Source organism: Hyla sarda, chromosome 3 (genome assembly GCF_029499605.1).
Source record: "Hyla sarda isolate aHylSar1 chromosome 3, aHylSar1.hap1, whole genome shotgun sequence".
Classification (NCBI taxonomy): domain Eukaryota; kingdom Metazoa; phylum Chordata; class Amphibia; order Anura; family Hylidae; genus Hyla; species Hyla sarda.
In genome coordinates this window covers 122,048,626-122,076,117 of record NC_079191.1, presented here as the reverse complement: position 1 = coordinate 122,076,117, position 27,492 = coordinate 122,048,626, and the positions used below count along the sequence as shown (strand labels likewise).

Sequence of the window (27,492 nt, the reverse complement as noted above, 5' to 3'; positions counted from 1 at the left end):
TGCATAGTAAACTGTGCAACATGGAAGGTAAAGTTATGGAAACCACAAATGTCTTGCAGTTAGTGTTTTGCTGTGCGGGTGACACCATTTGCTACCACATCGGGTGACACCAACCCTAGCTACGCCACTGATTATTGCCTACTGACTTCCAGCTAACATTTGGCTCCGCTTTTTTTTTTTTTCTACAAAAAAAATAAAATGGAAGAGATTTCTGAAGTTTATTAAAAGAAAGACTGTCTGTGTTGCCCATTGCAACCAATGAGAGCTCAGTTTTCATTTTGAAAAGCAGAATATGAAATGAAAGTTATGCTGTGATTGTTGCTATGGGCAACAGAAAGTCTTTCTTTTAGACAGCTCCAGAAATCTCCCCCAAATGCCCAGATTTATAGATCTGTCTTATGACAACAACTGTCTGATTTGCCTATAACAACCAATCACAACTCAGCATTCAGTCCATAAATTGCTCTGGTAAAATGAAAGCTGAGCTGAGATTGGCTGCTATGGGGAAATCCAGACAGTTTTTGTCCTATGCTTTTCTATTACATCATGTGTAAACTATCCTTAGATCTATAGAAATACTCTCTTTTTTTATCGTTACACATATAACACTACAAAATGTCCAAAATAATTTCATACATGTACCATTCAGCAAACAGATAAGGCTGGGTTCCCATATGTTCTGAGGCTCAGTTCAGGGACCTTTGTTCCTGATTATGTTCAACAGCAGAAAAAGGAGATGGCTGATCTTCTGCATGACAGACCCCAAAAGATGCCCAACAGACCCCATTGACTTTAGTGGGGTCCATTAGGATTCTGTCTGATGTCTGTTATTTAGCTGGATTCTAACAGGACTATTTGCCACTGGCATAGCTTAATAATTGTCCCTCTTTGGGTTTATGTTTAACTTACATGCTTTTATATTCTTGAAAAAATAGAAACGTATACATAAACATTGATTTCTATAGTGCAACAGAGACAAGCACCACTTTTTACGGTATCAGCGGTGGAACGCTTGAAAGCCAACAACACACTTTTTTAATGCAAATTGTGTAGAAGGAATTCCTTAAAGAGTAGCTTCCACCATGTAACAAAAAAAAATTTCTGTTCCTGCCTATTGCCCATCTATCCCTAACCCATCCCTGCCTTTAAAAATGTTTTTTACCCCCTTAGAAATATATTTTTGTCTGGTAGTGTGCTCACTTACCAGGCAGACTTCCCCAGCAGGTGCAACGTCACTGATGACGGGGGGGCCGACTTCCGCCCTTAGCTCATCTATGCTGCACACTCATTGGGAGCGCACATAGATGAATGGCCAATAGCACGGCAGGCTGCTCCAGAGTCTCCTCCTCCCTGTTTAGTGTTATCCAGGGAGGAGGAGTATAGGAGCATCGCCTACATGCCGTGCTCACCGCCAAGAGAAGTACCGAAAAGAAGTACGGGTAAGGCTGGGTCCACACTACGTTTTGTCCCATACGGGAGCGCATACGGCAGGGGGGAGCTAAAACCTCGCGCTCCCGTATGTGACCGTATGCGCTCCCGTATGCCATTCACTCAATGAGCCGACCGGAGTGAAACGTTCGGTCCGGTCGGCTCATTTTTGCGCCGTATGCGCTTTTACAACCGGACCTAAAACCGTGGTCAACCACGGTTTTAGGTCCGGTTGTAAAAGCGCATACGGCGCAAAAATGAGCCGACCGGACCGAACGTTTCACTCCGGTCGGCTCATTGAAGTGAATGGCATACGGGAGCGCATACGGTCACATACGGGAGCGCGAGGTTTTAGCTCCCCCCTGCCGTATGCGCTCCCGTATGGGACAAAACGTAGTGTGGATCCAGCCTAAGTGAAATAAGACCTCACTTACCCGTACAGGACATGTACAGTCCTGGAGCATCAGGGCAGCACTGAGATTCAGTGCCGCGCAGCCACCAGACTGTACATGCCGGGGGCGGGCAGCCAATAAGCGTAGGCAGCTGCGAGGCCAGGCAGCCAATGAGCTCAGCCCAGGCATTCACAGCGCTCACTCACACCTGTCTGATTGACAGGCAGGGAGCGAGCACAGGCTGAGTGAATAAGGACCGATTGGCTGGCCAGCATCGGTCCGAATTCAGTCGTGACGTCACGGCACTAGTGTCTGGTTTTCAAACATAAAATACAATATTTTAATTTAAAAAAAAATTATGGACATATATTAGAGATATGTTGTAGTACATAAGTACTACAACATATGAAAAAGAAAAGGTTCATGACAGTGCCCATTTACATCTCTGCATTGAAGCTCCAACGACTGAATTAGTGCCTGTGATGGATGTCAAACTTTGGCATCTGTTGTCCATAGACAAATATAACATCCATTTAATGGATATATTAGAGCGGACCTGGGGGGCATTCCTAGGCATGACAAGAGGCCAGGTAAGTCCATCCCATGTCCTCTTTACTATTGTCCACTGGATCACTTGCATCCACCTACCCCATATGACAGTCAATAAAAATTTAAGATATAGGTTGGACGTACCTGGACTCTTGCCATGTTGGGGAATGTTCCCTGGGATTATCAGTTTTATTTGCATAATAACAAAGAGACTTACAGTATATCACAGCACTGGAAAGACTTTTTTGATGGCTCTCCCTATCTAGCAATGTGCCTATTTACACCCATGTTTCCTTGCAGACATTTCCACTTTAAAGAACCCTATTGAATAGAATAGCGTACACTTTTATGCTATTCCACTATTTATTTTTTGCAGTAAAAAATGCCTACTAGCTAAATGACACTGTTTTGGCCTCTGTCTACCAAAGGAAGTCTAGGGATACATTTTGGGGGAGATTTATTAAAACCTGTTCAGAGGAAGAATTGACCAGTTGCCCATAGCAACCAATCAGATCGCTTCTTTCATTTTTAAAAGGGCCTCTGATTGGTTGCTATGGGCAACTGATCAAATTTTCCTATGCACATGTCTTGATAAATCTCCCCCAAAATGTATCCATAGACTTCCTTTGGTAGACAGAGGCCAAAACAGTGTCATTTTCGCTTTCATCTGAAGAGGTCCCTTAATGAACATGCTAACTATATGGCACAAATGGAGTGTGAACCCAGCCTAACAAGAACATTTATAAAAGATGTCCATAGAGTAATATTTTTATGCAAATGATTTAAATGGTCTGCTGCCATTGTGCGTGTATGTTTCCGGTAAAAATACTTTTTGTGTGGTTTCCTACTAATGCAGACGTTTTCAGTTCCTCCAGCAGTGATACAGTTCCTAACAGCCTTTCTGCAAAGTTACTTTCTGTTGTACGAGCTGGAAGCTTTTATCCTCTCCGTAATGTTCTGATAATGTTTTTCATGCCTCACTAGCTCTTTACAAGACATCCAAGGAAACAGGTATGGTACCATTACCTTTTTTCCCTTTTATATGTATATTATTATTATACATGTATCAGCCAGGTAAAACGATATGTAGACTGTATATCTGAATTACTGAGTATGATACACGTTAATGTTTACAGGAGACATAGGGGGCAATTTATCAAAACCTGTCCAGAGGAAAAGTTGCTGAGTTGTCCATAGCAACCAATCAGATCGCTTCTTTCATTTTTCAGAGGCCTTTTCAAAAATGAAAGAACGGATCTGATTGGTTGCTATGGGCAACTCAGCAACTTTTCCTCTAGACAGGTTTTGATAAATCTCCCCCATAGATCATGAAATCAAACATTACTTTTACTATTTCTTGAACTTAATTGACCATCATTTCCCAATATGCACCATTTTAACTATAGAATTGGAAACTAAAGATAAAACTAAAGGAGAAGAATCTGTCACATTAGAGGAGTCAATGGAGGAATTGTGCAATTATTCCGTACATGAAGCTCCAACACAACCAGAAACATCACAAAATAGATCACACATACCACTATCCCCAAATATTATAGTAACAAGACAGAGTATGGAGACAAACACCCCAGAAAGGAACAATTCCACACAATATGCGATACCAGGAAGCAATAGATTTGAACCCCTATTAGAAGACACACCAGAGCGAATACAGGAAACATCCTGTTTTCACCAACCACAATATCAGTATCCATCTAAGGCCCCTTTCACACTACAGGTATCATCCTGCTTTTTTACTGCCATTATTTTACAATAACAGATTAAAAAAAATGGATGCAATAACTGGTAATAACGGATGATAACCGATGACCATCATACGTTATCTTTAATGTTTTTTTTTTCTTATAAAACCTGATGTTGTTCGTTCGTTGTCATCCGTTATTACCAGTTATATCCGGTTTAGTTTTATCAGGTTTTTAACCCTTTTTTTGTAAAGCTGTACTGAGCATGCTCAGTACAAAAAACGGATGTTAAAAAGACAGACAATAACTGATGATAACGGATGTTTTTTTGAACATCCAGTTCCCATAGACATCAATGTTAAATTTTAACGTTCGGTTTTTCCAAAAAATTTTTGCTGGATCAAAAATTAGTGCATGCACTGTCTTTTGTGCCGGCAAAAATAACTGACATTAGTAAAAACGGACATACCTCATGCAAAAGGATGTTCAAAAAATCCCATTGACATGAATTGGATTTTTTGATGGCCGTTTTCAGGACTTTTTGCCGGGAGTAATAACGGAGGTTGTTTACAGGATGATACCTGTAGTGTGAAAGGGGCCTAAACGAAATGAAAAAAGGGGAAATTTGGAACTTAACAGAAATACACCCTCCCAAAATATAACGGGGAAACCCAATGCCCCAAACCCGACAAAGAGTACTAGTTATAAATAACGCTTTGGTGCTTTTTGATCCACACACACATCCATAGTGACGTCACTAGCTACCGATCACCTGACTACCTCGCTAACAACGACAGCAGGAACGGACTCTGGTAGAGACGCCACCGGCCGAGACAGTTTACCAGACCCTTCCGCAACCAGAGAATCGGGACTGGTACTTCACAGAACTTACGAGACACAGGAGAAAACAAGGTACACTTCGGTAATACGGGGAATACCAGTGAGCAGTGCAAGTTCCTATTAATTAGTGGAGCAGCTTACTGTGTATCCCAGTTTAGGAATAAGTACAGTAATGGACTATCGCTGTAATATCTCTGCATGTTAAGTATAAACTTTTTTGCTAACTGCACATTAATCTGCATCTTCTGTACTTGCTAAGGATATCCATTAAGCAGGCAAACAGCAGTACATTGCACGTTCTTGAGAAACTGCGGCAGCACATTGCACTTTTCAGAAAAACAACAAAAACGCAACCTGGGAAATAATCCATACAGGACTAACAGCATATCTACTTACCTTTGTTGTATGTGCATTTTAGTAGAGTTAGAGTTCTGTTTGGTAGCAAGTGTAGTGTTAATAGACTAACATATATGATCTACAGATAAAGCAATTGCAGAACATCGCAACCAGCAATACTGGTGCCTCTCACTGTTCTAATCTCCTGCAATAGCTATAGGTATAAACTTTGAATTGATTTGTGCACTCCTGATTCTCATATTGGAAACATCACTGTATGTCTATTTTTGTAGGACTTCATTCCTGCTCTACATCTGCACAAGCAGCCTCTTCACTAGGGATAGCAGCAGAAACACAGAACTGCCATCTGATATCTGACATGTAAACATACCCCATACTATAATAATAAGTACTACCTAAAAATCATTTGAACTGTATAAGTTCCATACATTTAATTTTTTCTATTCTTACAGTGACACTCATGGGAATCATCTGAATTTTTACTGAACTACTGCGTCTATAATCGCCACTCACCACATAGACACATAGTAATATCCTTTTATTATCCAGTTTTATTCCACTAATAAATTATTTATACTAATATAAGACCCATATAGTGCTGGTATTTATTTATTGTTCTTCTTCCCAATATACACCATTTTAACTATTTATTGTAAGTGATATGTTACAAAGAGTATATACTGATCACTTGGGCTGAAGTTATAATGGTTAGTATCTGTATGAAATTGCTTTATGGTTTCTTTTTTTCCTTTAAGTTAAGAAAAGGGTAAATTTGTTTCAGTGTACAAAGTCTTAATACTAACTAAAGTGTTCTCTATGTCAATTTGGCCCTTGAGCGAAAATATGTCGGATTGAACGGTAAGATTACAATATTGCACAAGGTTGGATTGCTCCTCCAGGATACCAGAGGATCCTCCAGAGGGCCCTAACTTTGACACAATAACGGGCTTATATTTGAACAGGGCCACTAGAAGCCAGCAGTGTAAGACTCACTGCAACAGCTATAGCACACAGGGTAGTAGTGGATCCGCTGGACCTGTGTGGCTGATGACACAGGCTATGCCAGGGAGCGGAGTCTAAGGTGCCGCTGCTTTTTACCACAGCCCACCGCAAAGCAGGATGCTCTTGTTGCGGCAGGCGGCACCCAGGTTGCTACCCCTGGCATGACTCGACCACACAGGTGGCTGAGGAAATGCGAGGCACAGAAGGGATACGGCAAGTCGTGGTCTGGATAGCTGATGGTCAGGGCTGGTGGCACAGGTGCGAAGTCAGGAATGAAGCAGGAGGTCTATAGGCAGGTGGCAAAGGAGCAAGGTCAGGTCACGGAACAATGGAATCAGGAACACGGAAAGGCAAGCCAAAAGAAAGCTTTCTCTCAGGCCCAAGGCAACAAGCATCCAAAAAGGAATAATGGGAGGTGAAGAAACTCTAACTGAGGTGCAGGTGTAATTACTAATTAAGGGCACACTAGCCCTTTAAATCTCAAAGCTCCGGTGCACACGGGCCTTAGAAGGTGGAGGCACGCGTGCTGGCACTGAGGAAGCACAGAGGGAATAGTGGAGAGCGGAGGTGAGTCATGGGCTAGGACTCGCATGCGGGCGCGTATCACCATGCAAATCCCAGCTCCGCTGGCTGAGGAGGGAGAAAAAGGAAAGTGCTCACGGACAGCTTGTCTGGCCGGAGCGCAGACCGTAACAAGTAGAAGACAATGATATGATCCTATATGTCAAATAAAAAAAGCAAAATTTAAAAAAGAATTAAAAGTGAACATACATAAGTCCTGTGTGCATAAAGGATATGACTTTAGAATAATTTTTTTGGGCAGGAACCCAAACAATACTAATAGTTAATGTTCTATAAATAATGGAAAGAAAGAAATAACATGGCACTTACCAGTGGCTCTTCTTCCACAGTGAAGTGCCATGCTTATTTATTTTGTTCCATAAAAGATATGGTTCTAACTATTCCTGTGAAAGCGGAGAGCACCCCACAGATTAAACCGGCTGACTGATTCATAGTGGGCTCTATGTAACTAAACTGTGGCCACATTATCCTGCAGTGTCTAGATTCATTTCTTTTTTGGATATATACTAAAAGTGCCTGTGGAACCGCTATTTAGAGATATCCACAATGCCCGTATTTAGGATGAAATTCTTAAACTGTCAGGGACCTTTAATAGTGTCTGAACAGTGTTTGTTACTGTTAGTGATACAATAAAAACCCTTAATAGGAACCTGCCACATAATACTTGCAGTCTGATCTACCAGCATCTTGTAAGTCTAGGATTATGCCACTTTTGGGTGGTGGGTGTGACCCTGTGATCTTTGGTCACTGGACCCTTGTAGCTGAAAAAATCGTTGCGTAGGTTTTGATAAAGCATAATTTTGGGGGAAAAGATTCAACCTATTTCCTGCTCATTCCAGGTTTAGGAGTCCAGTGGGCATAGTCAATGTCTGACACCATTTTGTGTATTTACACTCATACAGTAAAGGTTGTCAGTCACTTATGAGACCACCCCCTGGACTCCTAAAACTTGGAATGAGCAAGGATTTGGTTGAGTAAATTACACAAGTTTCCATAAATGTTTTCCCACAATCACAAACTACCTACAGCTCAGATAGCTGTTTAATGTGTCAGGTTCCCTTTAGATATGATACCAATGTAATATACATTGTCTACACCGAATAAAGATCCCATAGATGTTGCTCAATATATAACATTTCTGACGCATCTTACAAGTGTTTTGCAATACATCAGCAATGAATAGAGTGAGACACACAGAGCTGACGGTTGGGTACTTTTTCACGCTCACCAGAACAAAAATGGAAAATCTTTTGTGAAAAAACTTGAGTTTCAACTACGTCATTAGAAATCTTGAAGTAAAACCACCAGGACCACAACGCTGTGTATTTTCAGAAAAGGAAAGGGGGAGGAAAGTTTTGTTTATCAGAAAATGAGATGACTACTGCAGTGCATTCCTACCAGACACCCGTATAGGACAGTCATCTCAGGTATTGTGACTTATACCTACATTATATCTGCCCTCATACTAGCAGCTGGTTGAAACAGATACAGTTCTGTATATTTTACTATCTACATGCTTTCTATTGTAGATGACTAAATTCAGTTTTATATTTCATGCAATAATGTTTTAATAAATGTGACCCATATTTGTCACATTATATATGTTAAAATTCAATCTTTAAAGGACAACTGCAGCACAATATACACTTATCCCCTATCTACAAGATATGGGATAAGTGTTTGATCGCGGGGGGTCCGACCGCTGGGACCGGTCGATCTCCCTAACGGGGCGCCGCCATTAGCGCTCATAGTGAGCGCTGAAGGCGCGTAGCATCGACCTAGAGGTCGACGGTGACGGCCCGTATCCTCCCTGTCCCAATACAGTTCTATGGGGGAGATGGGGAGGCAGGAACACTGCCTCCCTGCCTCTCCCATAGAGATGTATGGAGGAGGCGTGTCGGCCGCAACGTCATGCTGCGGCTGGCACACCCCCTGCACGGGAGAGCCACGGCACAGCCGCGGCCCCGTACAGGAGATCACAGGGGGTCCCAGCGGTCGGACCCCCCGCGATCAAACACTTATCCCCTATCCTGTGGATAGGGGATAAGTGTTAATTACGCTGCAAATGTCCTTTAAAGGGGTACTCCACCCCTAGACATCTTATCCCTATCCAAAGGATAGGGGATAAGATGTCTGATTGTGGGGGTCCCGCCGCCAGCGGCGGGACCCCCGCGATCAGACATCTTATCCCCTATCCAAAGGATAGGGGATAAGATGTCTAGGGGTGGAGTACCCCTTTAAGCATGGATCTCAAGAGCCATAGCTGCAGTCAGATAATAGGTTGATCTACTATTGTAGATTCACATAGCAACCTATGTGGTCCATCTCTGTAAAAGCAAAGCATTTAAGTAGACTACTGTGTAAATGTAGGTAAGTGATTTTTTACTGCTCCAACATTCCAAGTTTTAAGGACTGAATTTTTGCATTTAGGCCGAATTCAAACACTGTAAAACAAATGCTTAAGAATAGACATAAAAAAAGAATTTTGATCTAATAATGTGTTCTATTAAAGCCAATAGAAAAGTGGTACTCACTGCACACACTAGATACAAAAAATGCCAGTTATGTTGGGATACTGTCATTTTTTTAGAACAATGTAAGCACTGACACCTGCTTTTATAGACTTACTTGAATAGACCCCTATAAAGGGTTGTCCAGTGAAAACTATCTTATCTCTTATCCATATGATAAGGAATAAATGTCTGATCGTGGGGTGTTCGACTGCTAGGACTCCCCCATCTCCCCCTGTTTGCAATTTCTGGAATGGGACCCCAACTCTAAAGCATGCGCTCCATTCGTTCTCTATGGGAACACTGGAGATGCACTCGGGTATCTTCACCTACAGCCCGTGCTCCTCTCTAAGAGTCTGGGTACCGTTCTGGCTATCAGATACTTATCCCCTATCCTGTGGATAGGATAGTTTACACTGCACAGCCCCTTTAAAACAACACCTCATTAGATTTAAAAATAAAAAACTGCATTTTTTTCTACCAATTTTACGGCTATTTTTTCGTTTCTATTTAACAATGTGTCAACCTAGCCTTAGGATATGTTCCCATTATTGCATATACTCTGTAGATTTTCCACAGCAGATTTGCATGCACAAAACCTATACATAACCCAAAACAATTGTATAGAATTTGTGTAGAAATTGATCCATATGGCAGGTTTTAAAACTGCAGCAAATAAATTGATGTTGATAAAACTATAGAAGTATATATAAGGGCAGGGTCACATAGGGCGCATCTGCAGTGTATTTGATGCTGCGGATGCGCTGACTGCAGTCCCTCTGTGACTGCCATCGGCACATCCGCAACGTCAAATACGCTGCGGATGCGCTCGTATGACCCTGCCCTAAGAGTAATTCATGTAAATGAAATCAAACTGTTCCCTTGCATCAAAAAAGACAACACATCATCCTAAACTTGGAAGAACAGATGATGTGTTTTGAAATGTGGATAATAAAATAATAATAATATTGCTTTTATAAAGATTGTTTATTTTTGCTCTTGTTCCTTATTTATTCAGGCCATCCTGCAGCTGACAACAGGGTTATTCACAATGATGATCACAAGCAACAGTACCTACCTGACTTGTGAAGTGAACAAAGACTTGGAACCATTTACATATGTCTATTGGTTAATATTTATGGTTGGATTTTTTGGAAGTTTCTTTGCATTGTGGGCATTTGCTTGGAAAGATAACAACCAGAAATGTTTAAGCGTCTACCTCATCAACCTACTTATAGCTGATTTCTTGTTGACATTGGCCTTGCCATTTAAAATAGTGGTAGACATGGGATATGCATCGTGGAACTTGAAGATCTTCCACTGCCAGGTTACAGCTTGTATCATTTATATCAACATGTACCTTTCAATTATATTCCTGGGATTTGTCAGTATGGACCGCTGTCTCCAGACTATACAAAGCTCTAAACTGTACCAAATACAGAAGCGAGGATTTGCTAAAATGTTGTCAGCAGTTGTCTGGGCTCTCGTACTGTTCATAATGGTACCAAACATGCTGATCCCTATAAAACATATCCCGGAGAGGGAACATGTTGGGTGTATTGACTTTAAAACAGATATTGGAAAAAACTGGCATGTACTCTCCAACTTTATCAGCATTGCTATATTTTTCAATTGCTCGGTTATCATTTTGATCTCTAACTGCATAACTATTAGGAAACTTTACAGCAATAAGGATTGTGAAGAAGCCAATAATATCAAAGCAGCATTGGTAAAGATCTTTCTCGTAACAGCAGGATACATAATATGTTTCCTTCCCTATCACATTGTTCGAATCCCATATACCTTAAGTCAAAACAATGTGATCACAGAATGCAGCCTGAAGCAGGTGCTGTTTTATGCAAAGGAGTCAACCCTTTTACTCTCAGTATCAAATCTTTGCTTTGACCCTATTGTGTATTACTACTTCTCAAATAACTTCAGGTCTAAAATAAGCAAGACATTCTCCTTAAAGAGACAAGAGCGAGTTGTGGTTGGGAGAGAGGACACTATTACAACAGCAGTTTAGATGGTGAATTATAACATTGAGATGTATTTGGATTTATGAAACAACTGCTAGAAATCATGAAAAAACAACCAACCATTGAATATAATGTAAAGTCATCTATCACTCTCTGTAACTTAAAGAGTGTATTGTATACATGATCAGACAGTGATAATATAAATAAGAGTATAAGACTATGGGATTGTCTTGTTCAGCCATGCGTGTTTCTGTCTGACCAATCACTTTTGATCGGTCAGGGTCTAAACACTCGGACCCCGACTGATCAAAACTTTCGACTTGTCTCTATGACATGTGAAAAGTATTTTAAAGTGACAGGTACACTTTAATGAAAACTATGTGTCAATAATCTCTAGCTTAAAAAGAAAAATACTTCTTTGGATATTTATGTTTTCACTTGTTTTTATTTATTTTTTATTAGCAAAAACGCGGACAAACCGCCCAATCAGGCACAGAGGATTTTTTTTCTTTGGTAAAAAAAAACACTGCATCCAGATGTTGGCTGCAAGTCAATAGGGGAGTGCCATACCCACTTGGTGATTTTTCACTCCTCTTTGCAGTTTTTCAAAATCTAAGCATGTTGAGACTATTGAAAATTTAGGTTTTATATTGGTGTTTTTTATGGCCTTTTACATTTTATTTTATCTATAAGGAGTTAAACATGTAGCGGTGGACACAGGAACAGTAAAAACTGCCAAAGGAGAAAATAACACAAAAATGCAGCAAAAATGCAGGAAAATGCCAGTTGACAGTTTTTTTTTTTTTTTGCTGTGGAAAATTAGCCTTGCTCTGTTATTCCTCGTGGAAAATCAGTAAAACATTGCCGATAGGTTGTGTCCCTACATAGTGTAACACTGTCATCTCTGGTTGGACCATGTCAGGCCTTGTAGCAACACATATGTTCTATCATACGGAATGCAAGTATATGCTAAAATAGATATGTCAAGGAGGCTAACAGGTTCTCATTAGTGATTGGTTGAGAAAATACATATTTAAATACCAAGGTATAGAATGGTGGAGAAGCCTATTTGGGATGCACATCTATTAGCAAAAACATACAGTTGGTACATATAGGGTATCTAGAGAACACAGTCTGTCTGCACTGACAGCCCTTTCCTTTCTATTTGAGTGACCTATATTTATACAGGCACAAAATGTCACAGATTTACTTAAAACCAATGTTTTACAAGCCAGACTTTAGCTAATCTGCAGGTTAGTACTCTAAACCTGATTTTTTAAAGGGGGTAATCCAAACCAATTAAACGTATCCCCTATCCCCAAGTACAGCACTGAGATACCCCAGACCCACTGTTGCTAACAATAACTCCCACTGTGAGCATGTGGGGGAGAAAGTATATAATTATTTACAACCCAAGATTACCCCATATCCATTAGAGACACCAGGTATGTACTTGGTTTACTAAACAAGATGGAGTGGAGTCATGAGTTTACCACCTGCAATGTCGTCATTCATAACTGCCTGCAAGAGGATATCTACATAGGCATTTTTTTTACTCCACTAAGTACAACTCCTGCAAGAGCCAACCGTGCCAGTTCTGGTCTCACCTGGCATCTGGCAGTGGTATGCCCCTTCCCCAGGCCCCTGGATGCTTGTTAAAAGTTTTCTTTGTAGTTCTATAATGGAGCCACAGAGAATTATGAACAGCATGACTTGCAGGATAGCCAACCGTGCTGGCTATGGTCCCTCACATCATTATGTGTGTCCTTGGGGAACAGACTACAGGACAGGTTTCACACCATTTTAGTGAGGTTCATGTAGGAGGCAAGTTATTTTAGTAATTTTCATAGAAAAAGACCCCCCCCCCCCCCCCCATGGAAAAAGGCGGCCTACATAGAAAGATGCTGAATCATGAAAGCTTGGATTTTTGTTCTTGGAACTTGACAATCACTCAGTCTAATCTGATCTATGCTGTACTCTCCAAAAAGGTCTTATGTTTATTATTTAGAGATATAGTAGTATTGTATAATAGCAATAGTAATTATATAATAGTATAATTATATAATAGAATTTTTATTTTCAAGTTTATGGTTAGGTGTATGTTTACACAGGCTCTAAAAAAAAGTCTCTAAAAATAACCCTCAAAAATGTGGTTTCCAGCTCTTTCTTTATTGGGCAATGTTCGAAAAAATCATGTGGTTTCCAAGAAAAACTGCACTTGAAAAAAAAAAAAAAAAAGAGTGATATGGCTCGTTTTAGAGGGATTGTGCTTTAAAGCTCACATTGAAAACAATGGAAAAAAAACACACCTGGAAATCCACTTTAAAATCAGCACCAAAAACAGCACAACAAATAATTTTGATGACTTTTTTAGTGAGAGTTTTCCCTTGTGTACAAACCTTTACTTTACAATCAAAACATGTTTAGTTAGTCTCCGTTGTTGTTTCGATTACATTGTTTTTTTTTATGTAACCCGTCTTCATTAAACTGGCAAGTTGCGGTCCTGTGATTGAGACATGTGAACTTTATTGTGCAATTCAGTGTTGTTTAATATGTTATAATAAAGAGTTTTCACACTGAACACATCAGATATCTTAAATCTGTATGTCCCCTGCTTGGATGTATTTTGAGTTATAATTTACATTCAATAAAAAGGGTTCACCTTAAACTCTCAGCGCTGGACATAATATTGCTTACGGTACCTATTTCCTTAAAGGGATACACCGGTGGAAAAAAAAAATTCCATATCAACTGGCTCCAGAAAGTTAAACAGGTTTTTCAATTACTTATATTTAAAAATCTTAATCCTTCTAGTATTTATCAGCTGTTGTATGCTCCAGAGGAAGTTGAGTTGTTTTTTTCTGCCTTGCCACAGTGCTCTCCTCTGACACCTCTGTCTGTATAAGGAACTTTCCAGAGTAGAAGCAAATCCCCATAGCAAACCTATCATGCTCTGGACAGAGGTGTCAGATGTGTCAGCAGAGAGCACTGTGGTCAGACAGAAAACAACTCAACTTCCTCTGTAGTATACAGCAGCTGATAAGTACTGGAAGGATTAAAGGGGTACTCCGGTGAAAACCTTTTTTCTTTTAAATCAACTGGTGGCAGAAAGTTAAACATATTTGTAAATTACTTCTATTAAAAAATCTTAATCCTTCCTGTACTTATTAGCTGCTGAATACTACAGAGGAAATTATCTTCTTTTTGGAATGCTCTCTGATGACATCACGACCACAGTTCTCTCTGCTGACGTTATTATAATAATAATAACGCTTTATTTATTACTGTCCTTAGTGGGATTTGAACCCAAGTCCCCAGCACTGCAAGGCAGCAGTGCTAACCATTGAGCCACCATGCTGCCCTTAGCATACATCTGCTATGCATGGTTGATAAAATGGATAGAGATGTCAGCAGAGTGCACTGTGTTCGCGATGTCATCAGTGTTCCAAAAAGAAAGGAATTTCCTCTGTAGCATTCAGCAGCTAATAAGTACTGGAAGGATTAAGATTTTTTAAGAGAAGTAATTTTCAAATATGTTTAACTTTCTGCCACCAGTTGATTTAAAAGAAAAAAGGTTTTCACCGGAGTACCCCTTTAAGATTTTTTTTTTTTTTTAATAGAAGCAATTTACAAATCTGTTTAACCTACTGGCACCAGTTGATTTAAAAACAAAAAATTATAATAATAATAATGTTTTCCACCGGAGTACCCCCTTTTACATTGTTCAGGTTATCTACACTATGAGAATTGCTGTTAATTTCTGTTTTCTTTTTTCAAGCATATTTGAAATTGATTCTCAGCATACCACATTGGACAGCACATTCTCCACTTATTTTTTGTAATTTCTGCAATATAATAGTAATTAAAAAAAAATTATAATTATTTGTACCATTCTACTGCTACCTGTGTTCAGCAATGCAACTCAGCCCCATTTGTTGAATGGAGATAAAATGATAAATCTATGTAACTTGTACTGGAAAATACAAGGTCTCATACAGCCACACATAAAAAAAAAAAAAGAAAAGGCTTTAAAATAGATTTAAAGGGAACCTGTCATCAATTTTATGCTGGCCAAAACAGGGTGATCCCCTGCATTCTATCCCAGCCCTACCAGCCTTGATTGATAGATCTCTTCCTGTTTTGGTATAGTATAAAGGCTGAAAGGGTGGGAAGAAGCCACCAGGGACCACACCTGTTTCATAAGCATAGCAGTGATGACAAGTCCCCTTTAAGACACCTACTAGATTTACTTGAGGTGTATATTTAAAATCTACACAAAAAGTAAAATTTTTTGTAAGAGATAGTCAAAATTTAACAAGACTAGGGGATTAAGGGATAGGAGAATAGGTAATGTCATGTCTGTCCTGGTCTGTGTTCACACGCAACTATTGGATTTGCTGTGTGTGAACAGTTTTATGTTCTCTGGTGAGGGAATTGTTTATGTCTCTGGCTTTTTCAGCCTCAGCCTCTGTTGTCCAATGGCCTTGCCGAGCCTAGCCTCAGAGCTGGTGATTGACGTCATTTAATTCTGACTTGCTAACATGCTGGATATGCTGCTGGGAGCTCATGGTGATTCTTCATTACATCTTGCTTTGGCCATGCTGCTACTGGAGGCTTTGGGTGAAACTCTTCTTATTTGATCTTTTAATCTACTTTCTCTGTTTTAGCATGCACTTTGTATTTTCTGGTTTCCTCAATGTTAGGTGGCATGCTCTTAGTGGGTTTTAAGCTGTGTTTTTTTAGTCGGTTTTAGGATTTGTTTATCCTTTCTGCTATGTGTCTGTTCACACTGTTTTCGCTTGTATCCGTTTATGTGAAGTTTTGTATTTTATATTTCTGTTTTCCTACTAGGCCAGCGGCACACTGGCACACAGTAGGATGCAGTAGGAAAACAGAAATATAAAACACAGAACTATTTGGATTTATTATTAATGGCTACTCCTATAGTGGAGTGGAGTGTCCAGTTTGTGTGAACAGTGTGCTATGTTGTATCCCTGTTACCGCTCCATGGGGACTCCTTGTCTACTGGGGGTGTTCAGAGGGATTGCTATTCCTGTCTTGTGTTCAGTGTGAACAGTGTTCTATAAATATATCCTGTGTTTCTAGGCATCCCTATTAACTGTCCATAGGGACTTTGTGTCTACTGAAGGTTTGCATAGGGAATGCAAATATTCCTGATTAGCGATAGATCCCTGTTTCTGGTCCATGGGGACTTTGTGTCTACTGGATGTTCTGGGGGATTATGCCATATTCCTTCCTGTTCCTAAAGTCTGTTGACTTATCCGTTTTCCTATCTGGTGTTTTGAACTTTATGTTTATTAGTTCTTGATTTCAGATCTTTGGAGTTCTGTAAATAACTACTGATCTATAGTGTCCTCTGTTCACGACCACGGATCTATAGTGTCCTCTGTTCACGACCACTGAGTTCTCTTCATGTCCGCTGATCTAGTGTCCTCTGTTCATGACTGCTGATCCATAGTGTCTCCTATGCTGCTCACTGATCTGTGTCCTCTGAACTTAATCTTTTATAGAGTTCTATGTTCCTGTTATGTTTCTGGTTTGTGACCGACTATTGATGTATATTATGTGTTTTTAGGCCCCTGAACTTTAGTTCAGGAACTGACTGGTGCCCAGTTGTCAATCCACCGGTTAGGGTGGATGGGCAAGTAGGTGGGGAGAGCGGTTTTAGGGTCAGTTTAGGGCTCACTCTCCCTGTCCCCCGGTCGGTCCCTGACAGGTAATACACAAGTTGCTTAATCAAATGTAAAAAAAGGAACATTTTTCATAATTCTATGTTACTCAAACGGTGTTGAATATAAATGACATTCAGCTACTTCTAAGACAACAAGGGTGTTACTTCAATTCAGGGTCTCACAGCAGGGTTGGGCCCCCTCCAGCTATTTGCCAGTAAATTGAACTGCAAAAATGCAAAAACCAGCATGACTATTTCGACCTGAGCAGCAATAAACAGATAGAAAGAAATCATCTAGTTAATCTTCTGCACAAAGGAAAACCCACATAAAAGTACCAGGGAGAAGAAAGCAACCACCTTGTTTTACCCTCAAAAAAGCATGATGTTCCTGTACGTGAAAAAGCTTAGCAAACAATGCAAAATAAAGGAAATGCTAACAAAACTATATTTAATATGTTGACGCTATATATGACAACAGAAATAAACAATAACATTTTTCTACCTTCCATATCTATTGAAACCCTAAAGTATATACACAGTAGATAACAGGTGAACCTGGTTAAAGAACCTCTGCTTGAATCTATGTTCACACTCTGCTTGTGCGGAATGTCTGCCTAAAAAATGCAGGTGGACAACCCTCAAATAGTGTGGACCGCATGGACGACATTGAATTTCCAAGCGGATCTTGCCAAAAAACTCAACCTGTTTATTCTCTTGGCAAACTCCAGAATCAGAATTTTTATGGCGGAAATTCCACCGCATGCAAGGTGCAGCAGAATTTCATTGAAAACAATGGGACTCTGCTGCAGTGGAACTCTGCTGCAAGGAAATTTCCTTGGGTGAACAAGGCCTTAGTCACTAGTACAGTGGTTCCTCAAGTTACAATATTAATCAGTTCCAGGACGACCATTATATGTTGAAACCATTGTATGTCGAGACCATAACTCTATGGAAAACTGGTAATTGTTTCTGAAGCCCCAAAATGTCATCCAAAAATAGGAAAAAGGGAGGATTAAAGAAAAATAAGTAGATAACTAATACAGATAAAGCAATTCCTTACATATAAAAGTAAGAAAGATCTGCTGGGAGCTGTAATCACTGTCTATGTATAGGACAGGAGCTTCTACAGGGTCCTGTACAGTACACACAAAGTCCTAAAAAAGGAAAATGGAGCTGCCCTTACTTGGTGTCCAAAGGAGCAGCTAAATCTGGTATAGGTAAATAGTAGTACAGAACATGTAATACCTCCATGTACTGTAGGGGGCGCTACCAGACAGGAATTCAGTGCATACGCTTCAGTAATACAGGGGTTTTACCAGTGAATGCCCATTCTGATTGGTCAGATCCTCCAGCCATTGACGCGTTTCGCACATCTGGACGGTCTGTAACATTGTATGTTGGGTCTGGTTTGAAGTTACAATGATCCAGAAAAGACCATTGTATGTTGAAACTATTGTATGTTGAGACCATTGTAAATTGAGGGATCACTGCATAGTAAGTCCGGTAAATGTAGTTGTTTATAAGATCTGGATATTATTAAATAAAATCTATGGTTCTGTATTTCATAAGCAGAAGAAAAGTTTGAAATGACTCAAAAGGGTAAATGCAATTGATGTATTAGTAAGCAACAGGTTTAGTTGGCAGCTGAAAAGGTGAAAGTGGACATGTGACATTTCATGCAAACCGCTTGATTTATATTCATGAAGCATAAGAATAAAATGTAGGTAGAGGTGGAGGTGGAATTGTAATAGCAAACATCTCTTACAGTCAAATGTCCTCCTACGAAAACACATCAAAGCACTTACCAGAGGAATGGGAAAGTGTGTGGCATACTGTAAATGGCGTAGAAGCTCGTACGTGCAAGGGAAAATGATCTCTTGTTTTACTGACTTTTCACTGGAAGCAGAAACTCTTCTATGAAGTGATGGAGAGTTATAATGATGGCAGTCTCCAGATACTGGGGAGAATATCTAGAATACACATGTAGACACGTTAGAAGGAACTAGTTGAGAACATGTCATTGGTTGCAATTTAAACGATGAGGCTGCATTTAAAAACTAAACCTGTGATTGTTGTTATACACTTGAGCAGGGTTTTCCAACTAGTGTGGCTCCAGCTGTTGCAAAACTACAACTCCCAGCATGCCTGGACAGCCTTCGGCTGTCCGGGCTTTGCTGGGAGTTGTAGTTTTGCAACAGCTAGAGGCACACTGGTTGGGAAAGACTGCACTAGAATGACCATCAGACTCTATAAACACAGAGCAAAGTTCTGAAAATCTGCTTTCAGGGGCCCAGTATGTATATCACTGTGGTGACATGGGAGTGCAAGGTAAACTTGGCAATTCGTGACGCCGGGGCACCGTTAGCCTATACACGATCCGAGGTGGAGACAGCTTCTCCTGGGCCAGACATGGGGGTAAGAAAGACACCGACGTTGGGTTACAGATAACTGTCTTTTACTGAGCCGGTGCAGATGGTACAACACACAGTACGGAGTAGAGTAGAAGGAATGCAGTGTAACCCTTGGGAGCCCTGTTGCCTTGCTGGGACTTATTGTGCTTTTCACCCACTTGAATTCTATAGACTTGAGATTTGAGACTTGAAGATATCCCTCGATGACTAGGGTTCTGACAAGGTCCAATTACTAACACCGCCAGGGTTTTGACTCACTACTGTATGGGGAACACCTGCAGAATGGTGGGGCTGACTTGATTTTGAGATTCCCTCTGGATGCACCAAAAACGTCTTCCACTTCCTTTCCACACTGTAGCTCAGCACCAAACTACTCCAGAACTGGGGCACATCCACCCCCCCCCCCCCGCCACTATATACAGGAGAATTTAGGGGTTCCCATTGGGAAGGCAGGGTCACCTGGTCACTACTGCATCTCTTCCTTAAAGGTACAGTACATAAATAACATAAAGAATACAGCAAATGTAATAAAGTGCATGAACCTAGTAAACATGATAACAGGCGGCCCAACACAGGAGCAGCAGGCATGACCGAGGAGATCCGCAGCCCACAGGACAGCCTTTGTTGTTGGGACACCACATCACAATATGTGACCTCTCATGATTGGTGTGGCTAGTAGAGGAGGCTGGTAGGACATGTGCCCAGAAGGTGGCCTCCAACTAATTGCTGGCAAAAACGTACTAAAGTTTTCAAATTCTTGGAAAAAGTAAACTTAGAATACACAGTTTAAGAACGCACCAGATTTATCACAGTTGTCGTATAATAATTCTGTCACATTCTTAGACTGTGTAGTGTGTAGCTTGCTTAATCTGTACCAGTCACATAAGACAGCTTTTGACGTCAATTGTGTCAGAATCCAGTCTCATCAGTAAGGCCGGATTCACATGGCTGAAAATGTGCGAATGTCTGCCTGGAAAACATGGACAGACATTCTGCATGTTTGAATGATCCGTTGGGTGCTAGGACCATTCGGAAATGTGCCGTCTCAAAGATGGCAATGCATTAGTGAGTGGAATCTGCAGAAATAAGAGATAGGAGTAATACATTTCACCATGTGCATAGTGCAGCGTATACAACGTATACACCAATCAGTCTTTACATTTAAACTACCAACAGGTGAAATGAATAACATTCATCATTATATGACAAATTCCGCTATTAAAGGGTGGAAGCACTTAAAGGGGTACTCCGGTGGAAAACTTTTTTTTTTTTTTTTTTTTTTTAAATCAACTGGTGCCAGAAAGTTAAACAGATTTGTAAATTACTTCTATTAAAAAATCTTAATCTTTCCAGTACTTTTTAGGGTCTGTATACTACAGAGGAAATGGTTTTCTTTTTGGAACACAGAGCTCTCTGCTGACATCATGACCACAGTGCTCTCTGCTGACATCTCTGTCCATTTAAGGAACTGTCTAGAGCAGCATATGTTTGCTATGGGGATTTTCTCCTACTCTGGACAGTTCCTAAAATGGACAGAGATGTCAGCAGAGAGCACTGTGGTCATGATGTCAGCAGAGAGCTCTGTGTTCCAAAAAGAAAACCATTTCCTGTGTAGTATTCAGCAGCTAATGAGTACTGGAATGATTAAGATTTTTTAATAGAAGTCATTTACAAATCGGTTTAAGTTTCTGGCACCAGTTGGTTTAAAAAAAATAAAGTTTTCCACCGGAGTACCCCTTTAACAACTCACTTGTGTAACATATACACAGGACAACTTGCAGAGTCCATGGCCTGGTGGTGCAGAACTGGCAGAAGTGACGCTTACACAATATTAAGCACTTGTTTTTTTTGTTTTTTTTATGTAATCGATGTATACAGTATTTAGTCACCCAACGACTTTTTTACGTGCAACTACTAAAACTCAAAAAGTGGATCTTAACAGCAAGAATAATGGGGGGCATTTATCATTGTCTTTAGAGTTGTTTTTGTGTGTAGATGTGTCTCTAATTTGGTGCAGCACAGCACCTCAGGATATTTTTTTCGACTTTTTGGTTTACATTCTTTTGAAAATGAGCGTACAGACCAGCTGTTAAGGTTAGTCTTGTGCAGTGGTAAGGGAATTATCTTGTGCAGTGGTAAGGAAATTATCTTGTGCAGTGGTAAGGAAATTATCTTGTGCAGTGGTAAGGAAATTATCTTGTGCAGTGGTAAGGAAATTATCTTGTGCAGTGGTAAGGAAATTATCTTGTACAGTGGTAAGGAAATTATCTTGTGCAGTGGTAAGGAAATTATCTTGTGCAGTGGTAAGGGAATTATCTTGTGCAGTGGTAAGGAAATTATCTTGTGCAGTGGTAAGGAAATTATCTTGTGCAGTGGTAAGGAAATTATCTTGTGCAGTGGTAAGGGAATTATCTTGTGCAGTGGTAAGGGAATTATCTTGTGCAGTGGTAAGGAAATTATCTTGTGCAGTGGTAAGGAAATTATCTTGTGCAGTGGTAAGGAAATTATCTTGTGTAGTGGTAAGGAAATTATCTTGTGTAGTGGTAAGGAAGTTATCTTGTGCAGTGGTAAGGAAATTATCTTGTGTAGTGGTAAGGAAATTATCTTGTGCAGTGGTAAGGAAATTATCTTGTGCAGTGGTAAGGAAATTATCTTGTGCAGTGGTAAGGAAATTATCTTGTGCAGTGGTAAGGAAATTATCTTGTGCAGTGGTAAGGAAATTATCTTGTGTAGTGGTAAGGAAATTATCTTGTGCACTGGTAAGGAAATTATCTTGTGCAGTGGTAAGGAAATTATCACCTGCTAATTTTTTTTTTTTTTTTTTTTTAAGTCACAAAAAACACCAAAAAGTCGCAAAACTACACCAGCCCAGACTTAGCTTAGCATTTTGGTGTATGTGAAGAGGGAAATTTCAGAAAACATGTATACTCCACAAAATTTATCAAATGCCCAGCGAACATTTATTAAATTTGGCAAAGTCACGCAAAAAAAAAACACACACAAAAAAAGAAACGTATCACACATATCTTAGTAAATGCCCCCCAATGTTATCTGAGTAATCATGAGAAAGTTACAATCAGTAAGTCAAAACTCATATGACTAAACATGGTCATATAGTCATACACGCTGTACACACATTCATGTTCACATAGATTCAATTGACATTTGTGATCTTACTGATAAACGTACTGGAAATTCTGAGCCAAAGTCTGTTTTGAAGTCATTTTTCTCAATGTCATCAAAGAGGTGGGCTGTTCCTGAGTCAATTTCCATTTGGTCTCCCAAGCCTGGTTCCTAGGGATTAAACCAGTATTTACACTTTCTTACAAACTATTAGTATAAAAGTACATCAGTATGACACTCGCCAGATCAGTAGAAAGCATCATATATAGTTTAGTTCATACCAAAATGAATACAGTGGACAACACCCGGTGTAGGAAGGAAATTGATCAGAGTTGTGACAGGAGTGTAAAGGGAGACGCATTTCACTTCTGCTCCTACATCGAATGTAGATGTATAGATGACATATTCCTTTGTATTTTTATTTCTATGATACAATAGTGTGTTTTGTGTTTGCTGTGTGAAATATAACAGAGACGTGTTAAAGGTGCAGTGCTGAGAACCCCACCGATGTGAAGAAGGAACATGAATAAGCTTGCAGAAGCGCGATTTACTTCCCAGCTCTCAATCGCTGAGAGCCAGAGAGTAAACACGCAACCACAAACTTATCCCTGCTCATTCTACTGATGAGTGGAAGTCTCAGCACCCAGACCATAACATTTTTTTACATGTCTCTGTGACATGTCAAAAAAAAAAATTCGGGGGGGTCGGGTACTCCACTGCCCCAGCGTTCAGAACATTTTGTTTCGAACACTGGGTGCATGCTGCGGGGGTCATGATGTCACGGTCACTCCCCTTGTGATGTCACCCAGGGCCCCTTCAGTGCAAGTCTATCGGAGGGGGCGTGGCGTTCCAAAGGCTGGGGCAGTGGAGTACCCCTTTAAAACATAACAGGGACACTCTGAAGCATATGTTTGAGCTCAGTTGAAACATTTTTTTCAGTTACGTTTCCTTTATTCCATCATAGGGCCAAAAAAATACAAAAATTATAGAGTGTCGGATCCCTCACACGATGGACACCATTAATGCCCCATATTTGTCAGGTCCATCATGGTCCATCGACGTCCATTGTTTTAAATGGAAGAATAATGTCCCATGATGCACTATTCTTCCCCATGCATATGATAACATTTGGGATCTATACGGAGCTTACCATGCAGGTGTGATTTGCTCCAAATAGTTTTTGGCCAGTTCGCTGAAAGAAAATAATTTTTGCAATCTACAATGCTCAAAAAATGTGTTGGCACTTACCTCCAGCTTGACACTGAGATCTTTAGTGTAATGTTCATCTAAATGTTCCAAATTTGGTGAATGGGATTGGTTACTGGCTGACAAATCCCCACGTGATATTAAAGTACACATATATGCATCATGAGAAAATATATCATGGCGGATGAACTCGCAGAAAAGTAAAACTAAATTTATAAACTCAGTTTTTTCATGTTCATCATTTGGGTCACCTACAATAAAAAAGAGTGTCATGTTCTAGAGTGAAATAACAACATTTGTCATTTTAAAGAGCTAAACGGGCTTTAAAAGTTGTCAAAGCCCACTGATCAAATATTGATGGCCTATACCAGGGTTTCCTAACCAATGTGCCTCCATCTTTTGCAAAACTATAACTCCAAGCATGCCCAGGCTGCGTGTTATATTTTTCAACAGCTGGAGGCATATTGTTACCTCAACCTTTCTAGCCCCCCAATCTGTCTAGCCCCCCAATCTGTTTGAAGGTAGGGTCACATGTAACATATACGCAGCATATTTCACCCTGCATACAATCCACTACCCAGTGGAAAATGTGCTGTGTGTTCTCCTATCAGCACACACACCTGCGGCAGCCCTGTGTGCACAGTGAGATTTGAAAGAGAGCCCCCGCGTCACAGTAAGGTACACCACGGGTAGTCCTGTGTGTGTGCTGATAGGAGAATACCCGGAGTATTTCTTGCTGTGCAGCGTATTTTGCGCATCATGAATGAGTATTCACTGTGTGTGACCTTAACGTTAGAGGTTATGCAGATATGGTACCTCTACAAAGGGTCTTATCTCGGCAGCCTGTCAACTACCAATCTCACTGTGTTAAATTAATGAATATGGAAGTAAACCTCCTATATTTCTTATTCTCTTGTGTTCTAGGCTGATCGTCTGATTCAAGCAAATGGTCTGGTATCTTCATTTCTCAGGTTCAGATGTACCTTCAATAGTTGCTTGTCAAATATTTTTTCAGCTAACAGCTATATCACCAAATCCCCCCATGTACTTGAATGTTTGGCCTGGCTGAGTATTCATGTGTTCTGAATGAAGATATGGAAGTTAAGACACTGGCAGATGGCTTACCATTCAGGTAGATTAAATCCGACAAACCTGATTCTTCTCTACCCGATATCATCTGTCAGTTCAGCTCAGAGTTTTGACTAAAGTGTATAGATATCTTAAACATTCAAAAAGTTTCAAGGCCTAGCACTCAGAGTGTGAGTTTTAAGTCTTTATGGCATGCTTTTGTCTTGAGTTCCTTGTCTGTTTTGTGTTCCTTGTTCATGTTATTCTGCTTTTAGTATATGAAAGTCATAGAGAATTTTCAGGTTTTCTTTCATTTTTCTGGGTCTAAAAGTCTTCTACTTGTTTAGTTTGCATAGTTTAGCCTAGGGCTAGTACAGGGATATTCCAGGGACAGCTGGCTTACTTTTCATTTCACTTTAAGTTGGGGGAAGATAAAAAATAAGAAAGAGAAAGGTAGCATGTCATGTCATTGTCATCTTCTTCAATTTCTGACTGTCATCTATTACTACATGAATCATCATCCTCAGTTCCAGTCATCTAATGGTGAGTTGCCATCTCATTCTTGTTACTTTCAGATATTGATAAATGCTTATATCATTTTTCTTGTGACTGTTTGATGGCCATCTTTTTTTTTTTTATCATCTTGTTCCCTACTATAAGTCCTGGTGGTACATGAGTACTTGAAGACCAAGGAGAAGTGACTGCTATAGGTGAAGCCAAGTTCTTCAGTCTAGCTAGCAGACAGCATCATTACAGACATGTGATTGCTTTACATAAGAGTATGGAAACATTGGAAGTCTGCTATAGGCCCCCTATTTTACTTGCGCTTTGACAAGTGATGTGGAATCATGCAGCCATAGTAAGTTTTCAACGTGCACATTTTAATGCAATATAAACTTTTGATGCACTGATCCCTTTCCTGGACATGTCAGACAGATGTGAATACCTTTATTCAGATTTTTTTGGACTGTGCAGACAGGACTTGTGGATTATTTTCTCTCCCGCTAGAACTCTTTTACTACTTATTTGTAGTTTGGAACCTGTAGGACACTTATACTATCTTGTCTGTGTGCCATGTACCCAAGGGTCAAGTCCTGGGGAAAAAAGTATGGGAACTCCCCCAAGATTTCAACTTAAAGGGGTACTAGACATCTTGTACACTATCTGAAGGCTAGGGGATAAGATGTCTGATCCCGGGGGTCCCGCTGCTGGGGACCCCCACGTTCTCCCTGCTGCTCCCGGTGTTCATTTAGAGCGTTGGGTGCAGTGCCGAAGGCTTGTTATGTCACGGTCACGGCCCCTCAATGCAAGTCTATGGGAGGGGGCATGACAGTCGTCACGCCCCCTCTCATAAACTTGCATTGAGGGGGCATTACTGTGAAGTCACAAGCCTCTGCCCTGCATCACCAGTCATCCGGCACGGAGCGAAACTTTGCTTTCTGTTTATGTTTCCAAAAGCTTTTGCTTATGTTTAGGCCCTATTAGTGGTACATTTACTATATTATGTATTTATTTTTTCTTTAGAATTCTCAATTTTGACTTCCTTGTTATTTTTATAGTACCAAATGTTAAAGTGTCCCTGTCACTTAAAAAAAAAAAAGTTCACAGAGATATGCTAAAAGTCAAGTCAAAAGTTTGTATTTTATTTATTTATTTATTTATTATTTATTTTTTAAGTGGCAGGGATACTTTAAGATTGAAAGGATACCAAATATGCACATTAAATAAAATGTATACATAAAAAAAATCATGTTTATTTTATTTACTTTTCTGTGTTCAACTGCTTTAAGTAAACATTTCATACAACACAATAAGAGGACAAAAAGTACTCACGAAGAGAGGGAGCTTGTGAATCTAGAAATCGCAGTAAGATATTCTGGAAGATGGGCAAGCTGGATCCAGCAAGAGAAGTAGAAGAGATAGATTCCTTCTCATCCAAGACCTCAGACTCACTACACCGCTGAAGAAAGAAAAAATCATAATCCAAAACTGAAAAAAGAATACTTATTTGCCATAGATTTATATTGCACAAGACAATATTTTATTGTAAAATATTGTGTTTTAGCCAGTATCTTTGCAATGCAGGAAAGTATAGCTCTTTCTCTCTTTTTTGCTCAGAGCTGATAAAATTGACAAAGACACAACTATTCAGTACTATTGTACTGGCTAGAGTGTATTCACATAAGATACATATAACTCAGCTAATAAAAACATAGGCAAGTTCATTCCAAGACCACCAGAGAACTCAGACTATGAGTTTGCACATAGCACATGGTCAGAAGTATTACCTATAGACACATACTGTAACAATCCCATTTATGTGTGTGTGCTTAATATTTAAATGCTTTGAATACTTAAAAAAAATGTAATCGCTTCCATGTATACTCTGTAAATAATAAATATATGATTAAAAGTATCCTATAGATTTTTAATAGAGCCTGTGAATGCTTCTGTGTCTCCACAAAAACTGAAGAAGAACAAACATTGCACATAGTATTATCTTGTGTTGCTTCCTGCCAACAGCCCCTCTTTTATCGCCTGTAGGTTAGCAAGGGGAAGCAGGTCTGGCCACATGGGGCTTGTTTGTATTCTCAGACATGAAGATATTGGTCCACAAAGCAATACACACATAAAATAGTAAGACATCCTG

The 27,492-nt window shown here is 40.0% G+C and overlaps 2 protein-coding genes across 7 annotated transcripts in view; one reads left to right on the top strand and one right to left on the bottom strand.

The window, feature by feature from the left end:
• Positions 1 to 27,492, bottom strand: part of MED12L (mediator complex subunit 12L) — a 627,340-nt gene that overhangs the window by 476,620 nt on the left and 123,228 nt on the right. For 2 of the 3 annotated variants that reach the window (XM_056564945.1, XM_056564947.1), the window contains exons 13-16: positions 26,676 to 26,802; positions 23,817 to 24,025; positions 22,635 to 22,739; positions 18,840 to 19,004 (exon numbers count right to left, since the gene is read on the bottom strand). In XM_056564945.1, the coding sequence (XP_056420920.1) occupies positions 18,840 to 19,004; positions 22,635 to 22,739; positions 23,817 to 24,025; positions 26,676 to 26,802 (606 nt within the window). Of the gene's footprint in view, positions 1 to 18,839; positions 19,005 to 22,622; positions 22,740 to 23,816; positions 24,026 to 26,675; positions 26,803 to 27,492 lie in introns of all 3 variants that reach the window. The other variant, XM_056564946.1, reaches the window with a different exon arrangement.
• GPR171 (G protein-coupled receptor 171) lies at positions 3,012 to 14,009 on the top strand. 4 transcript variants are annotated; one of them, XM_056564965.1, is made up of 4 exons: positions 3,068 to 3,380; positions 5,542 to 5,629; positions 5,722 to 5,796; positions 10,382 to 14,009. In XM_056564965.1, exon 4 carries the CDS (start codon positions 10,415 to 10,417, stop codon positions 11,387 to 11,389), a length of 975 nt encoding a protein of 324 aa, XP_056420940.1. In that variant the 5' UTR covers positions 3,068 to 3,380; positions 5,542 to 5,629; positions 5,722 to 5,796; positions 10,382 to 10,414; the 3' UTR covers positions 11,390 to 14,009. The 4 variants fall into 4 exon arrangements, with proteins under 4 accessions (XP_056420938.1, XP_056420940.1, XP_056420941.1 ...); XM_056564963.1 differs by lacking the exons at positions 5,542 to 5,629; positions 5,722 to 5,796 and having other exon boundaries at positions 3,012 to 3,129; positions 3,236 to 3,380; XM_056564966.1 differs by lacking the exons at positions 5,542 to 5,629; positions 5,722 to 5,796 and adding an exon at positions 8,085 to 8,280.

Coding starts and splice junctions, on each gene's coding strand:
- GPR171 (XM_056564963.1), top strand. CDS start 10,415: ATGATGATCACAAGCAACAGTACCTACCTGACTTGTGAAGTGAACAAA.